We start from the raw sequence: 18,709 nt of genomic DNA on the forward strand, positions 1-18,709 counted from the left end.
ATAATACCCCACTAATTAACTTAAGGTTAACTCTTTTAACCCCCATGTAATTAGACTTATAATCCTTAACCCTCTAACTTTATAATTAAGGCAAGAATAGTCAAAAACGTCCCTTAAAACGTATCAAGAAATCCGACCCAGACTAGGATTGCGCAACCTGTGACGGGCCGTCGTGCCTGCGACGGTCCGTCCTGCAGGTCATCGCAAGGGTCAGAGAGTCAATTTCCACTGAACAATCTATGACGGTCCATCACGCCTGTGACGGTCCGTCCTGCCATTCCATCACGAAGTTCAGAGAGTCCATTTTCAGTACTCAATTTCAGATTTTCTAAGTGTTTTCAAACGAGACCCTGCGACGGTCCGTCATGGGGTCCGTCGCTTCTGCCAGTTTTTCCAGAAATAAAGTCTGCTGCTCAAAACGACTACTCAGGTCGTTACAATAGATACCAATTTACCCATCGTTCGTCCCCGAACGATCACAAGAAGAAAAATAAGGGCGGGAAGGAGTACCTGAATCTTTAAACAGATGTGGGTATCTTTCTTGCATATCTTCCTCCTTCTCCCAAGTGGCTTCTTCAACCGGTCGATTCTTCCATTGCACCTTGATGGACCCAATCTCTCTTGACCTCAACTTGCGAACTTCTCTATCTAGAATAGCAACAGGCTTCTCCTCATAAGACAAGTTCTCATCAAGCAAAACTGAATCCCAACGGATAATGTAGTTTCCATCCCCATGGTATCTTTTCAACATCGACACATGGAATACCGGATGTACTCCGGATAGCCCTGGAGGCAAGGCTAACTCATAAGCCACCTCTCCTACTCGCTTAAGTACTTCAAATGGTCCAATGTACCTTGAACTTAGTTTACCCCTTTTTCCAAACCGCATCACCCCTTTCATTGGTGAAACTTTCAACAAGACTTGTTCACCCTCCATGAACTCTAAGTCTCTAACCTTTCGATTTGCATATTCTTTTTGTCTACTTTGCGCCGCTAGATGCTTTTCTTGAATAGACTTCACTTTTTCCATCGAATCCCTCAAGAGATCAGTACCCCAAGGTCTAACCTCGAACGCATCAAACCAACCAATGGGAGACCTACATCTCCTACCATACAATGCTTCTAATGGAGCCATATCAATGCTTGAGTGATAGCTATTATTGTATGAAAATTCCGCTAAGGGTAGGAAGCTATCCCAATGACCACCAAACTCTATCACACATGCACGAAGCATATCCTCCAACACTTGAATCGTTCGCTCAAACTGACCATCGGTCTGAGGATGGAACGCGGTACTAAGGTCCAACCTAGTACCCAATTCCGCATGCAATGTTTTCCAAAACATAGAAGTAAACTGCGTACCTCTATCAGATATGATGGATAGTGGAACTCCATGCAATTGCACCACTTCCGAGATGTAAAGTTTGGCTAACTTCTCTGCATTGTAAGTCACCTTGACCGGAATGAAGTGAGCAGACTTAGTTAACCTATCAACAATTACCCAAATAGAATCAAACTTTCCCAATGTTTGGAGGAGACCAACCACAAAGTCCATTGCAATTCTCTCCCACTTCCATTCAGGAATGGGCATTCTCTGAAGTGTTCCTCCGGGCCTCTGGTGTTCATATTTTACTTGTTGACAGTTTGGACACTTCGCAATAAAGTCAACAATATCACGCTTCATTCTACTCCACCAAAAATGTTGCTTTAGGTCACGATACATCTTGGTTGCGCCCGGATGTATAGAATACCTTGAACTATGAGCCTCTGTCAGAATAGTGTTGATCAAATCATCGACGCGGGGCACGCGTACCCTTCCCTTGATCCTCAAAACACCTTCCTCATCGATTTGTGCTTCCTTAGCCTCTCCTCGCAATACCTTATCTTGAATTCTACGCAGTTTCTCATCATCAGCCTGTCTTCCCTTAATCTTGTCAAGGAAGAAAGATCTTGCCTCCACAGAAGCCAACAATCCTCCCTTCTCATTTACTTCTAATCTCATCAAGTCATTATCTAGAGTCTGAACCTCTCTAGCCAGTGGGTGTCTAGAAGCTTTCAAGTGAGCTAGACTTCCCATGCTTCCCGCCTTTCTACTTAAAGCATCCGCTACAACATTCGCCTTCCCCGGATGATACAAAATAGTGATGTCGTAGTCCTTCAGTAATTCCATCCATCTCCTCTGCCTCAAGTTCAAATCTTTCTGAGTAAAGACATTCTGAAGGCTACGATGATCCGTGTAGACCTCACACTTAACCCCATATAAATAGTGTCTCCATTGCCTTAATGCAAACACTACCGCAGCCAGTTCCAAATCATGAGTTGGATTATTACGTTCATGCACTTTTAATTGTCTTGAAGCATAAGCAATCACACTCTTCTCTTGCATTAGTACTGCACCCAAACCAGTATAGGATGCATCACAATAAACAATGAAGTTCTTACCCTCTACTGGCAAGGTAAGGATTGGTGCGGTAGTCAACAAAGTCTTGAGCTTCTGAAAGCTTTCCTCACACTCGTCCGACCATACAAATGGAACATTTTTCTTAGTCAAGTTCGTCAGTTGGGAAGCAATGGAAGAGAATCCCTTGACGAATCGGCGGTAGTAGCTAGCTAACCCAACAAAGCTCCTTATTTCTGACACATTAGTAGGTCTTACCCAATTCTTCACTGTCTCAATCTTAGAAGGATCCACCATCACTCCATCCTTAGAAACCACGTGCCCCAAGAAGGACACTGCATCTAGCAAAAACTCACACTTAGAGAACTTGGCATAAAGCTTTTTCTCCCTCAACATTTCCAATACCATTCTCAAATGCTCTTCATGTTCCTTCTTGCTCTTTGAGTATACCAATATATCATCAATAAATATGATCACGAAGAGGTCCAAATATGGCTTAAAATCCCGTTCATCAAGCTCATGAACGCAGCAGGGGTATTCGTAAGACCAAAGGACATCACTACAAATTCGTAATGCCCATACCTCGTTCGAAAAGCAGTCTTTGGCACATCCGTTGCCCGTATTTTCAATTGATGATAACCGGATCTCAAGTCAATCTTAGAGAAGACACAAGCACCTTGTAACTGATTGAACAAGTCATCAATGCGGGGAAGAGGATACTTGTTCTTTATGGTTACCTTGTTTAGTTGTCTGTAGTCTATACACATTCGAAAACTCCCATCCTTCTTCTTTACAAACAAAACCGGAGCACCCCAAGGAGATGCACTTGGTCTAATAAAGCCTTTGTTTAACAACTCTTGAAGTTGGGCTTTTAACTCTCTTAACTCCGCGGGAGCCATTCTATAAGGGGGTATCGAAATGGGGCGAGTACCCGGTTCAAGGTCAATACAGAAATCAATATCCCTATCTGGTGGCATACCAGGAAGATCTGCAGGGAACACATCCAGAAACTCACGGACCACCGAAACCGACTCAATCGAAGGTACTTGGGTAGTGTCATCCTTGAGATGTGCCAAGAAAGCTAAACACCCTTTACTAACCATTTTCTTAGCACGAAGAAAGGAGATGATACGCACCGGATTGGAAGTGTAGTCACCCTCCCACACTAACGGATCTGTCCCAGGCTTGGCTAACGTCACCGTTTTAGCATTACAATCCAAGATCGCAAATTGCGGAGAAAGCCAAGTCATACCTAGAATTACATCAAAATCATCCATTTCTAAGATAACCAAATCTACATAAGTTTTGCTCCCCACAAAGTTCACCATACAAGACCTATATACCTTTTCAACTACCACAGACTCACCCATCGGAGTAGAAACACGAATAGGCATATCAAGAAATTCACAATGTAAATTTAGACCATTAGCAAATGAGGAAGATACATAAGAAAACGTGGATCCAGGATCAACCAATACAGAAGCCATGCAATCACAAACTAGAAGATTACCTGTGATGACAGCATCAGATGCCTCCGCTTCAGACCGCCCAGGGAAAGCGTAACAATGGGCCCTATCGTTCGTCTGTCCGTTGCCCCTACCATGTTGTTATGTAGTGGCTCCAGTTTGCCCATCACCTCGGCCATTTTGGTGACCACCATTTCCTCGACCACCACGCCCTCCAGAAAAATGGCCTCTACCATGACCACCTCTACCTCTAGCTATTGGGGGTCTGTAACTCTGTTTTTGACAATTTCTCCTAATATGTCCAGTCTCCCCACATCCGTAACACTCTCTAGAGTCAAGCATAGGTCTCTCGGAGAAGTGTTGACCGGTCTGAGGTGGTCCCCCAACTACAGTCTGTAGTGAAGACTGAATTGGTCGGACTGAGTAACTTCCCGAACCCTGTCCTCTAGTGTAAGTACCATTAAACTCACCTCCCTTTCGAAACCTTTTTGTCGTCGATGTCTTAGTGAAGTCGTCTGGCTTCACTCCTTCCACTTCTATCACAAAATCTACCACCTCTTGGAAGGATTTTGCCGTTGCCGCTATCTGTTTGGCCGAAATACGCAATTCTGACCTCAACCCCTTCACAAACCGGCGAATTCGCTCTTGTGGACTGAAACATAGTTGGGTGGCATACTCGGATAATGCACGAAACTTAGCCTCATATGCATTGACCGACATCCTACCTTACTCTAGGCTCAAGAACTAATCCCTTTTCCTATCCCTCAAAGTTCGGGGGATATACTTCTCCATAAACAAGCTAGAGAATGAGGCCCAAGTCATAGGTGGTGCCTCTATTGGTTGACACTCGATATGTGACCGCCACCACATTTTGGCGTTCCCTTGAAACTGATAAGTCACAAACTCCACACCAAACCGTTCTACTATACCCATCTTGTGTAGTAGCTCGTGACAGTCAACCAGAAAATCATAAGCATCCTCCTATTCAGCACCCTTGAAGACCGGAGGTTTCAATTTCAAGAACTTACTGAAAAGTTCATGCTGATCATTTGTCATTATAGGCCCAGTAGTCAGACGTGGAAATGTGCCTATGTCCAATGAGGCCTCCATACGAGGAGCCATAGTGGATGCATGTTGTACTTCTGAAACCAGAGGTGTTGGCGCAGAAAACACTGGAGGTACCTGACCTTGATCAGATAACCTGCAAAGATAAGCCAGAACCTGATTGATCATCTCTGGGGTAGGTTGGGGTGGCATTTCCTCATTTTGCACTTGTTCAGTTTCCCCATCCTCCCCTTCTCTTATTACTTCCTCAGTCGGTGGAGGAGTCACTGCCCTAGTATCATATGGGCTAGGTGCTCGTCCTCTTCCCCTAGAGGACGTCCTCCCACGACCTCTACCACAGCCCCTTGCTGCTGTTCTTCCTCGAGCCACAGCCCCAGTGGCTGGCTCAGTTGTTTCTTGTCTGGCCGGTGTTGGTGTTGGCGTAGTTGTTGCTCTAGTTCTAACCATCTGCGAAAGAGAGTGAAGATGGTCAGATACCAATTCGTATCGCCTAGATACCAATTGGACTCAAGTAGTAGCACGAAAGAAAGAATGAAAGAGTGAAATTTTCCTAAAGTCTTATAGCCTCTCAAGGAAAAGTAAAGGCGTCCCCCTACCGTTCCTTAAGACTCTACTAGACCTGTTCTTGTGTGATGAGACCAACAAACCTAATGCTTTGATACCAAGTTTGTCACGACCCAAATCCGGGCCGCGACTGGCACCCACACTTACCCTCCTATGTGAGCGAACCAACCAATCTAAAACTTAAAATTTCAATGTAATATCAACATAAGTAATGCGGAAGACTTAAACTCATTAATAAACCAATTCAATACTATTATTTCCCAAAATCTGGAAGTCATCATCACAAGAACATCTATAATCAAATTACTAAACTAAGAGTATTCTAAGAAGCTAAAAATACATAAGAGGCTAGTCCATGCCGGAAGTTCAAGGCATCAAGACTTGAAGAAGAAGATCCAGTCCAAGCTAGAAGCATTAGCTCACCCTTAATTTCCGATGTAGTAAGACTGGCTTGAGTTACTGTTGAGTCGAAGATGACGGCACGTTTGCTGCACTCCACAAATAAACAAGAAGAAAACAATAAAGGTAGGGGTCAGTACAAAACACGGGTATTGAGTAGATATCATCGGCCAACTCAAAATAGAAAACAGTATATATTAAGCAATATCATAAAATCAACTAATATCCTTAGCATGCAGCATTTACAGTTACCATAACCCTTGGTTACAACACCAAGCACATCAATGAGGACTCACACCTCCTCATCATACTCATTTGGGAATTTAGTTCATTAGATTGGATATATTAAAATATTTCAAGATTCATTATCTTTATTCCCCTCGTGTCGGTACGTGACACTCCGCTCCTCAATATACTATACTAGTGTCGGAACGTGACACTTCGATCCTCATTCTATCCTTGTACCGGAACGTGGCACCCGATCCATATTCTATCCTGGTGTCGGAACGTGACACTCCGATCCTCATATACTATCCTAGTACCGGAACGTGGCACCCGATCCCCTAATCTCACCACTTTCGCTCATCAAGCCTTCTTTTATACCAAGGCATCATCATTAACAAAGTAGATTAGGGTTTCTTTTCAAGATTTGGGATTCAATAGCTTCATCATGCTTATTTATTCACAATTACATAATCACATCATTCATGCAAGCATACAATTAAGCGTATAGAAGGTTTACAATACTACTAACACATATCATTCGCTATTAAGATTTTACTACGAATAGCCTGAAAACCATAACCTACCTCCACCGAAGAATTGAAATCAAGCAAGTTAATCCTCACAGCTTGGTGTTTTCCTCTTCTTCTCGATCGTTTCTCTCTCTCCCTTCTTGTTCTTTCTATTTTCTTATTCAAACCCTCTTTCTTTTACCCTAATTAGTATATAATTAAGAATAAAAGATGGCAATAATACCCCACTAATTAACTTAAGGTTAACTCTTTTAACCCCCAAGTAATTAGACTTATAATCCTTAACGCTCTAACTTTATAATTAAGGCAAGAATAGTAAAAAACATCCCTTAAAACGTATCAAGAAATCCGACCCAGACTGGGATTGCGCAACTTGTGACGGGCCGTCGTGCCTGCGATGGTCCGTCCTGCAGGTCGTCGCAAGGGTTAGAGAGTCAATTTCCACTGAACAATCTATGACGGTCCGTCACGCCTATGACGGTCCGTCCTGCCATTCCGTCACGAAGTTCAGAGAGTCGATTTTCAGTACCCAATTTCAGATTTTCTAAGTGTTTTGAAACGAGACCCTACGATGGTCCGTCGTGCCCATGACGGTCCATCGTGGGGTCCGTCGCTTCTGCCAGTTTTTCCAGAAATAAAGTCTGCTGCTCAAAACGACTAAACAGGTCGTTATACACGACCCCTACCTCAAGGTTATGAGTTGGATATTTTTTCTTATAGTCCTTAACTTTCCTAAAATAATAGGCAATCACCTTCCCATGTTGACAAAGCACACACCCGAAACCCACTCGGGATGCTTCACAATACACAATAATACACTTTGTACCCTACAATAAAGTCAACACCGAAGCGGAAGTAAGCTATCCTTCAACATTTGGAATCTTCTCTCACATGCCTCCAACCACTCAAATTTCTTACACTTTTGGGTCAAACTAGTCAAGGGAGACAAAATGGATGCAAAGACCTCCACAAACCTCCAATAATAACATGCTAAACCTAAGAAACTTCTAATATCAGTTGGAGTCAATAATCTAGGCTAATTTTCACCGCCTCCATTTTCCTTTGATCAACCTCAAGTCCTTCACTAGAGATGATATGACAAAGAAATGTCACTAATCTCAACCAAAACTCACATATGTTATACTTGATAAAAAAATGATGTTCTTTAAGTACTTGAAACACCACCATCAAATGGTTTATGTGATTTCCCTCATTTTTCGAATATACCAGATGTCGTCAATGAAGAAAATGACAAATGAATCTAGGTAATTTTGAAACAAACTATTCATGAGGTGCATAAACACCGTCAGAGAATTTGTGAGACGAAAGGATGTTACTAAGAACTCATAATGACCATATCTACTTTGAAATACAATATTTGGTATATCCTTACCTCTCACCCTATGTTAGTGATACCCTGATCTCAAGTCCATCTTAGAAAAGAAGATTTCCCCTTGGTGTTTATCAATTAAGTCATCAATCTGAGGGAGACGATACTTGTTCTTGATTGAGACTTTATTGTGTTGGCGGTAATCAATACACATTCTTAAGGAACATCCTTCTTCTTCACAAACCAAACTGGAGCATCATATGGAGAATACTAGGTCTTATGAAGCCTTTGTCTAGTAAATCTTTGAGTTGAGACTTCAACTCCTTCAATGCGGCCGAAGCCATCCGTTAAGAAGGAATCAATCTGGGATTGTATTCGGTAGCAAATCAGTACCAAAATTAATTTCCCGTTCGGGAAAAATACTGAGAAGATCATTAGGAAAGACCTCCAGAAATTCTCTCACTACGGGGACCGAATCAATAGGAGGAATTTCGGAGTCTAGATCTTGGAATTTTACAATATTATACAAACTTTTGAGATCATTTTGCACTCTTTTAGAAAAGAGATGATACGACCTCTAAGAATAGAATTTCCCCCCTTCCATTTTACAACGGGTTCATTTGGAGAGTAAAAATTCTCCACCCTTGTCCTACAACCAATAGAGGCAAAGCAAGCACGCGGCCAATCCATACCCAAAATGACATCAAAGTCAAGCATACAAAGTTCTACTAGTTGAACAAAATAAATTCTACACCCACCAGAGTAGACACTATAAAATGTTCATGCAAAATATAGGGCAAACTTTAAAACTTTTTGTCTACTACACGGGTAACAAATGATAATGTAGTACAGGGATCAAGTAAGGAATATCAATTGATAGAGAATACTTTAAACATACAAGTCGCCACGTCTGGTGAAGCCTCTTTCTCACCACTAGAGCGTAGAACGTGGAAGCTGTTCTTATTCGGAGCTTCATTAGAACCCATTTCTTGAGATTTACCACCCTTTTCTTTACCCTTTATATTAGGGCAATCGCTATCCTTGAGACCACTCTTGATAGAATCAAAACAATTGCCCGTTCAAAGAAAGCATTCATCAAAATGACCATTTCCACATTTGGCACATGTAGGCTTCTCATTGGGTGAGTTTCCAATCCTTCCCTTTTTGGACTCTAGTTTTAGTCACCTTATAATCACCATCCTTAGGTAACTTGGATGGAACTTTATTATAAACCCTCTTATTAAATCTATGCTTGTCTTGTATCTCAACCCTATTTTTTAAAGAACCTCCATCAAAAGATCTTTCCCTCTTAGAATCTCTACTCTTCCTATTAGCCCTTTCCTCTTCCACATGTTTGGCATGCACCAAAATACGGGAAATGTTCATTTTATCAAGTAGCATAGCTGAATGACACTTCTTTTGCAAATCATCCGACACCCCCATCACAAAGCATCTTATTTATTTTCTAAGGTTGGAAATCAAAGAAGGATCATATTTTGACAATTTAGTGAATCACAAAGAGTATTCATGAGCACTCATACCTCATTGGTAAAGGTTGATGAACTCCACCACCTTAGCTTCCGTCATTTCCTTAGATAGAATTGATCAAGAAAAGCCTTCGTGGAGATATCCCAAATCACCGGACCACACTTTAATGTCCTATTAGACATCCGTTTATACATCCCATACTTGAGCCACATCCTTGAGTTGATAAGTGACTAACTCATCCTTCTCTTAAGTAGAAAACCCCATAGCAAAGAGTATCTTGTATACTTCATCTATAAACTCTTGGGGGTCTTCTTAAACCTTGGACCCGTAGAAAGTAGAAGGATTCATCCGAGTGCAATCCTTTATAATGGAGCCCATAGTATAAACTTGTTGATGAAGACGGGGTACAACTTCCTCGTTAGCTTGGGCCGTCATATAATAGGCTTGAGCAGTGGCGGCTTGGGCCAACTGGATAAGGGCAGCCCTTATGTAACCATCTACCAAAAGTGGAGGATTGACTGGAGCTTCGTCATCATTCCAACCTTCATCAAGAGGAGGAACTTAATCTCCAAAGGGAGGATCTCATGCATTGGCCATCTCCTCTTCAAGCCTTAGTGATGCATTCTTTCGAGTGTTCATTTTATATAATCACAAAAATAAGATTAGATGCAAAAGAACACAATAATCAAACACGAATGGCACAATATGAGATATCCAAGAAAGAAAAAGTTCCTAGGCATCACGTAGGTTCGTATCCATAATTGTGGTGCGCTTCACAATTATAAATACGAACTTACATAGATGTGGTTAAGAGTGATATTGACTCAAAGATAATTCAACATGATGCTCTGATACAAAGTTTATCACATTCAGGTTTACCCCTTAAACTTAACAAGCATCGTCGTCCTCTTTGAGGACTAAGACTAGGCTCCTAGTTTACATCATTGAATTCATAGGTCTATGTATACTCGATATATATGTAATGTGTATGTAGATGTCTATGTGTAACTCCAAGTAGAAGTATTGAAAATTTTTAACTTTTCTTCTATATTTTGCCTATGAATGTAATGATGTAAACTAAAAGGCTAGTCCTACTCCTCAAAGACGATGATGATGCCGGTAACGCCTAGAAGGTAAAGATAGATGCAATAGTCTTAGATTGATAAGTCTATATTGAATTAACATAAAATCATTGATTATTATAGTTCTTATATTGAATTGATGTTCATGGCCATTTGTAAGAGCCTTATGGTATTGAATTGGATGATTTTGCTATGGATTAAAGTGGTGAGAATGGATTGGTTGTATTCTGCACTATTTCTCTTCATTTTATGTAATTTATCTCTTGTATTATGTTGTGATTCTTATATTTTAGTTATGGTGGTTGTGCTATGTGAATGATGTGGTCGTGTCGGCATAACTTTATGCATTATGAAGATCATGGACTTGTCGGCAATACTTGAAATATTATGATAATTTTGGTAGTCGATTTATGTGAAGTATAATCACATTTACCTACTTATGGTTAATTTGAAAGTATGTTTTTTTTATTGATATTAGGTGAGCATGTTAAACTATGACTATCTTCTTATGTGTGTAGTGTTAGAGTTGATGGACGATTATTCCTACATGACTACATGAGTCTATAATGGTTATATTTATGATGTTATAGTAGCGTATAGGGTGACTTGTAGATGATAATGGTTTTTACTATGTGCTTCTAGAATGATATGAAATATTTGCTAAAGTGAAGTATTGGTGTGTCTTGGTGGTATACTTGTGCCCCTTGCTTTACACTTGTATGAATATAAATAATAGATGTCATTACTTAAGATGATAGAGCCTCTTATTCTAGTATGTATGAATAACATGAGACCATGAATTATTTTTAGAAGGTCCTTTATGTAAAACCTTGAACCTAGTGGAAAAGTTATAAACGTTGAAGTCGAAAATCATCATGGTGTTCTTCTTGTAATGAATGATGGAATTAAGGTTGGTTATATGGAACAACATCATATAATCCTTAACAAAAGTCGTTAAGCTATCTTTATAGCCACTGTAAGGCATCCGTAAGGGAACTCTTTGGTATGGTGAATGTGATTGAGTTATAAACTAGATATGGAACCTCTTAATGTGATGCTTAATGTAACATAGTCTATTAGAACAAAGGCTAGAACTGAGTAAGTATGCTTTGGGAAGTAGTTATGTTGAATAACGAGACTAGAGTACAAGTAAGTCCTTCATATTCCTTAACCATGTGCCTACATGTGATGTGTCCAAGTTCTACCATTTACAAGTAGAACACCCTACATCGGAGTAGGTTACAACTCTAGATTCCATGCTTTGATACCATGGTCTATGTAGGTTATTGCCTATTCTCATCATATGGTATACCTACTAGTATTGGAGAAGTTCGATTAAGTCTAGACGGTGGTATGGAACACTATTTAGAATTGCACAATAGGCTTTGAGAATGTTAGTGAGAGTCCCAAGGTCATCTCCAATACCATTACTTGAATGTCCTTATATGTGATGATTGTCTCTCAAATTAACTAATGAATGTAATAAATTATGTCAAGAAAGAATATTAAATTAATAAGTACTTATCTAGAGTAATTAAGGGCTATCTAGTTGAGGTGTTAAAAGGGCATAGGAATGATCACTTCGTATATTACGTGTATCAGTCGTAAGAATGACTCTAGTTAGGAAAGTTGGTTGATTATGTGAACATGATCCCCACATAGGTAGTCATAAGGATAACTTAGGTAATCTTTAAAAGGTCAAACATAGATATTCTTTTCTTGATTTACTTGAGTAGGTCTTTTGATATCCTTTTGGAGGGGAATGTCATATTCTTCGAATGTTATTTTGTTAAGTTAGAATATTCTTGTCCTTCATAATCAAAAGGATCTGTTAAGTGTGTGTATAAGGGATTGTATGCACGGTCTCATCACGGTTCACTCAAGTGAACCTTACAATCATATTTTTAGGAGAATCTCATGTTCATATGTTTAATGTATTGTAAGTGTATGTATATGATTATAGGTGGTCTTAAAGATCATTTAGGTGTTCCTAGAGAGGGTGTATGGGCAGTCTCTCTTTGTACTTAAATGAGTCGTAGCATATCTTTTAGTGAGAGAATTGCATGTTAGAAAGTGTTCCTTGTGAAGTGGAGAAACATCATTGTAACAGTGAATTAAGTAAGTGTAAATTGAGATAGGTTAATGTATGGTTCCCTAAAAATGTTATAAATGGAATAAGTGTTATCTTATATATTTATAAGGTGTTAAATGTTATTCTTATGCTTATAGTATGATATTTAAATCAAAAAAAGCATATTTCCACTAAGTGTTCATTTTCATGATTTTTATGCATTATGCCATACTTGGTACTTGTGTTTGTGCTAAATCCATACTTTAGTCTATCTCTAAAGTGATTCATAGGTGAAGGTTGTTTTGGGAGATAAATCTTTGATTATTGGATATTTCAAGCAAGTTGAAGTATGTCCTCATTTTACTCTAGGGTATAGATGTCTTTTAGTTCTCTTATTGAAGTATTCTAATAGACTTAGTAGTACTATATTTCTATTGTATATGGGACGTATCCCAAGTACACTTGTTCCTACGATTTGATGAAATGATACTTAGTATTTCCTTTTTTTATGAAAGATTGTTGAAGTCTATTAGCACGTTGTGAACTTTTTTAATTCCGCACTATTTTTCATATGAATATTTGCGATTTGTACAAGACCTCTCGGTTGCACTCCGAGAGTGCCATATCTTCTAGTGTGTGCTCTAAGGATTTGACAAGATTTGTATCTGAGCATAGATTATGAAAGTGTTCTTAGAAATATAAATGTCCCATAAATTCACGTCTAGTAGAGTCTTGATCATCGGTGTGAGTCGCAAGACATCTATGTGTGAGAGACTATAGGACAATAGAGTTTCCCTTATTTTCTACTCATATGTCGTGCTGTAGAGTAAAAGTTATGAGTTATCTTTTCTTATGGTTTTCGTTGTGTTATAAGAGATGAATATGAGGAGGACATCATAGGAGAGTTGAGGAGAATGATGAGAATAACGAGGTTCCACCTCAAGTTGAGAATGTTCCTTAAGGTAATCAAGGTTCTCAAGGTGGTCAAGATGATCAAGTCCCTATTGTGGATGGAGGTAATGACGTTCATGTGGTTCGCCTTGAAATGACTAGTGGGGAGATTAGAGAGTCTTTAGTTACTTTAGCTTGAGATTTGACTACCCATGTGAATATGGGTATTGCGCCTAGTGTAAATGATGTGGAGAGCATTATGACATCTAGATTGAGAGATTTTGTGAGGATGAATTCTCCAATATTTCTTGGACCTAAGGTGGGAGATTGTCCCCAAGAGTTTCTAGATGGTGTGTACAAAGTTTCGAGTGCCATAGGGGTGACTTTTAGGGAGAAGGCAGATCAAGCTTTGTACTAATTGAGGGATGTTTCTCAAATGTGGTACACTCAATCGAAAGACCATCGGCAAGTTGAGTCAGGTCCGATAGAGAAGATTATTAATCTCAAGAAAGGCAATATGAGTGCTGACGAATACTCTTTGAAGTTCTCTTTGTTTAGATTTGCTTCATACCATGTGTCTAACCCTAGGGGTGAGATGAGTAGGTTTGTGACCGGGGTTGCCGATCTAGAGAGGAAAGAATGTTCTTGTGGAATTGAGGAGTCTAATATGTGTAGGATTACAAGAAACTTTAAACCTAGCTAGACTCATGGTGTATGCTCTATAAATTGAGGAGTCTAATATGTGTAGGATTACAAGAAACTTTAAGAGGAGTGGATCATGTGATCAAAGTCAACCTAGGTTAAATAAGAGGGATCAAACTCAAGATGGACCTAATGCTCCTAAAGTCAAACTTGAGAAGGGTAGTGGTTCTCAAGGTAGTAAGCCTACTTGTGCTAGTAGTGTAAAGAAGTATTATGGAGAGTGTCTAATTGGTACTGTTAATTGCTTTGGATGTGGTAAAGATGGACATAATGTGAAGTATTTTCCTAATAGTGCTTCTATAGTAAAAAAGAGGAAGCAAGTTACTACAAGTGTTCCCGGCAATGGTTCTCCAAAGGGAAAGGCAAGTTTATATGCACTCTGGACAAGAAGATCAAAGCCAGATGATGATGATTTTGATGGTAACTTCTTATACCTTTTTAGTGTTATGAGGTCTTTCTAAGTGGTGATGTATGGTTAATAGATGGTCTAGAATGTCATAAATGCATGTTGCTTGTGCATTGTGTTTAGATGTCTTGTGGAATTGAATTAGATTGATTCATTGCATTGTGCATTTCATGATGGTATGAATATGTTGTAAAATGTATTTATATGATTTTATCTTGCATGCTAGAATTTTTTCATCATAAATTGCAAAATTATTGCATTTTAAAAAAAATTGGCATAATTAACTCTACCTTTGGTAGTTTGATGTAAACGTTTTTTGAAAATCTTGATAATGAATGTAAAATGAGTTTTCCCTAAAAATTATTGTATTGTAGTTAGAATTGACGTATATGATCTTGATAATGAATGTAAAATGAGTTTTTTCTATTTGGAATGAACGATGTGAGTTTTGTGGCATTATGACTTATAGAATTTTTTCTAATTTCTTATTGTGTTGTGAGTCTCTTGATTATTTGAAATTTATGTTATCCTAGATTTTGGTATTGTATAAGGTGTTATATTATATCTTTATAATTTGTTAGATGAATTTATACTCTTGGAAGTGTTCGAAGAGTGGCAAGTGTCATTCGAGGATGAATGTTACCAAGTGGGGTACAAAGTGACACCTAAAAAATAACATAGGTGAAGCTACATACTAACATGTTTTTCATGATGGTATAAGGTCCTATAATGGTTTATAATATTGTATTGAGACAGTGTCTAAAGGTTTAGATACATTGGATGTCGAACGTCAAGGGATGACCAAGACGTTCAACAATTAGTCACCTTTGTGCCTCCTTTGTTTTTACGTTCCTATATATGTTTGTAAAGATTTAATAAGTTCCTTATATGAGTTATTGTACTGTTTAAATACAGTGTGTCAAGTCTCATGATGTTTGGAGGTCAAACGTCGAAGAACGTCTATGACGTTCAATATGTTTGCATTTAAACGACTTTGTGTGTCTTGGCATGTTTTGTAGAGTTTTACATGTTTGTGTTGAATGTAATTGATATGGGAGGTCATAAACTCATATAAAAGCCTATTCGGGTTGGAAAGGTAGGGGAAAAAATCTTTAAGGACCAACCAAGGGTCCTTGACGAAGGACACATCATAGAGAAAAAGGTTGCCAAAACAAGTTCCGATCGACTGAGGCAAACGACGGCTCGTTGGCATGTCAACGGCCCGTTAATGGGATTCGCTGTTTAAGGCATATACTAGGTATCTCAAATTCTCAATGGCCAGCCTTTGAAAAAAATGACAGCAAGGAAGGATGGTCCATTCGTGGACAAACGGTCCGTCGTTTCCCAATCATTGGTGAGGTCTGATACTGTGCAGCTTCCTGTATGTGTCACGGATGAATTGTTAAATTCATCCAACGTCCAAAAAAGAGTTTGGGAAGTTACTTAGTTTTTTTTGTATCTTTAAGTGGATATATAAGTCTTAAATACCTAGATGAATTCATTCTTCCAGTAAAACCCCCAAAATCTCTAAGAAATTCTCTAGAACATAATTGAAGCCAAAACTCAAGGAAGGTGTTTGATTGAAGATATTAGTGGTGATTCTTTATCAAAATTTAAAATTAATATCATAGAGGAATCTCTTTATAATACATTAAACTCTATTCATCAAGGATCCTAAATTTCAAAGAGTTTTCTAAAGTTGTATTTATCCAATTTTATGATATATCCATTGTTTCTCGAATTAAAAGTTTTAAATCATTGTATATTGATTTTATTGTTTTTAATTAGATGATTATAATTCAATTAAACTATCAACCCATGAAATTGATGAACTCTAGTATTTGACTACTTTATAGGTTAAGTGATATTGACTTAATGCTTATGAATTCTAGTTTAGTTTTGTATGTGCAATTGAATGATGTAATTATAGTATTCAATTGATGTATAGGTTCTCTTATATTGATACTATATTGAATTGACCGAGATTAAATTTAGTGTTATAGATTTTGTATTAAATTGATGTTCATGGCCATGGGTAAGAGCCTTATGGTATTGAATAGATGATTTAGCTACGGATTGAAGCGTTGACAATAGATTGGTGGTATGCTTCCCTAATTTTCCTTATGGTCCACTTATCGTGGCGGTGAAATGTGAATAATGTGGTTGTGTCGGCTTTAATTTATGTATTATGATGAGCCTGGCCTTGTCGGCACTACTTAAAGTATTATGATGATTGGTGTAGTCGATTTATGCGAAGTATGATCATATTTACCTACTTGTGTTTAATGTGGAAGTATGTATATTTCTATTGATATTAGGTTTTCATGTTAGACTAGGACTATGTACTTATGTGTGTAGTGTTAGTGTTGATGGATGATTATTCCTACATGACAATATGAGTCTTTAATGGTTATATTGATGATGTTATAGTAGCATATATGGTAACTTATAGATGATAATTGCTATTACTATATGCTTCTAGAATGATATGAAATATGTGCTAAAGTGAAGCATTGGTGTGTAAGGATGATAAATCCTATTACTCTTGTATGTAGGAATAACATGAGACCTTGAATGATTTTAAGAAGGTCATTTATTTGAAACATTGAACCTCGTGGTAAGGTTATGACCGTTGAAGTTGAAAGTCCTAATGGTATCCTTATTGTAATAAACGATGGCATTAAGGTTTGTTAGATGGAAAACATCATATCATCCTTAGGAAAGTCATCAAGCTATCTTTGTCACCATTCTAAGGCAGCCGTAGGGGACCTCTTTGGTAGAGTGAATGTGATTGGGTTATAAACTAGATATAGAAACTCTTCATTCGATCCTAATATAAATTACTCTATGATAACAAAGGAAAGCACCGAGTGAGTATATTTTGGGAAGTAGTTCTCTTGTAGAACGATACTAGAGTACAAAGAATTCCTTCATATTCGTTAACCATGTGCCTCCATAGGATGTGTCAAAGTTCAACCTTTGTCAAGTACAACACCCTCCACCCGAGTAGGTTACAACTCCAGATTCCATGCTTTGCTACCATGGTCTATGTAGCTTATAGCCTATTCCCATCATATGGGATACCTACTAGTATTGGAGAAGTTCTATGAAGTTTAGGTGGTGGTATGGGACGCTATCTAGACATAAGACAACAGGCTTTGAGGATGTTAGTGAGAGCCCCTAGTTCTTCTCATGACCATTACTTGAATGTCCTTATATGTGACGAATGTCTCTTAAATTAACTAATGAATGTAATGACTTAAGTCAAGAAAGCATGTTAAATGAATAACTACTTATCTAGAGTAATTAAGGGCTATCTAGTTATGGTCTGAAGAGGCTATCGGAATGATAACTTCGTATCTTACATAGAAAACTCTTAATAATGACTCTACTTAGGAAAGTCTGTTGATTATGTAGGCATAATCCAAACATAGGTAGTCTTAAGGATTACTTAGGTAATCTCGAAAAGGTCAAACATGGACATTCATTTCTTGATTTAATTGAGTAGGTTTTTTGATAACCTTTTGGAAGGAAATGCAATATTATATGAATGTTATTTTGTTATGTTAGGATATTATTAGACTACGTAATCTAAAGGATTTGTTAAGATTTTGTGAAAGGGATTGTATGCACGGTTGCATCACAATTCACTCAACCAAACCTTAGAATCACCTTTGGTATGAGAATGTCATGTTCGTTTGTTTGATGTATTTTAAGTGTGTAAATCTCATTTTAGGTCATCTTAAAGATCATTTAGGTGTTCCTAGAGAGGGTGTATGGGCGGTGTCTCTTTGTATTACATAAATAAATCTGAGCATAGCTTATAGTGAGAGAATTGCATGCTAGAAATTGTTCCTTGTGAAGTTGAGAAATATCAATGTAACAGTGAATTGAGTCGCTGTAAAGTGACATGGGTTTACTGTAAGATACCCTAAAAATGAGATAAATTGTCTATTGAGTCACTATAAAGTGACATGGGTTTACTGCAAGATACCCTAAAAATGAAATAAATTGACTAAGTGTTATCGTATGTGTTTCTAACGTGTTAAATGTTGTACTTATGCTTATATTATGATATTAAAATCAAAAATA

General features: G+C 38.3%; 1 protein-coding gene across 1 annotated transcript; it reads left to right on the forward strand.

The window, feature by feature from the left end:
• Positions 1-13,729: 13,729 nt before the first annotated feature.
• LOC138348787 (uncharacterized) lies at positions 13,730-14,672 on the forward strand. The gene is made up of 2 exons (XM_069298363.1): positions 13,730-13,920; positions 14,258-14,672. The coding sequence occupies exons 1-2, from the start codon at positions 13,730-13,732 to the stop codon at positions 14,670-14,672; spliced, it is 606 nt and encodes a 201-aa protein (XP_069154464.1).
• Positions 14,673-18,709: the final 4,037 nt, after the last annotated feature.

Source organism: Solanum lycopersicum, chromosome 5 (assembly GCF_036512215.1).
Source record: "Solanum lycopersicum chromosome 5, SLM_r2.1".
NCBI classification, from domain to species: Eukaryota; Viridiplantae; Streptophyta; class Magnoliopsida; order Solanales; family Solanaceae; genus Solanum; species Solanum lycopersicum.

Excerpts from the sequence above, each read along its gene's own strand:
- LOC138348787 (XM_069298363.1), top strand. The coding sequence starts at position 13,730 with ATGGGTATTGCGCCTAGTGTAAATGATGTGGAGAGCATTATGACATCT. Across the intron at positions 13,921-14,257 it reads GAGAAGGCAGATCAAGCTTT|GATTACAAGAAACTTTAAGA; the intron begins GTACTAATTGAG and ends TAATATGTGTAG.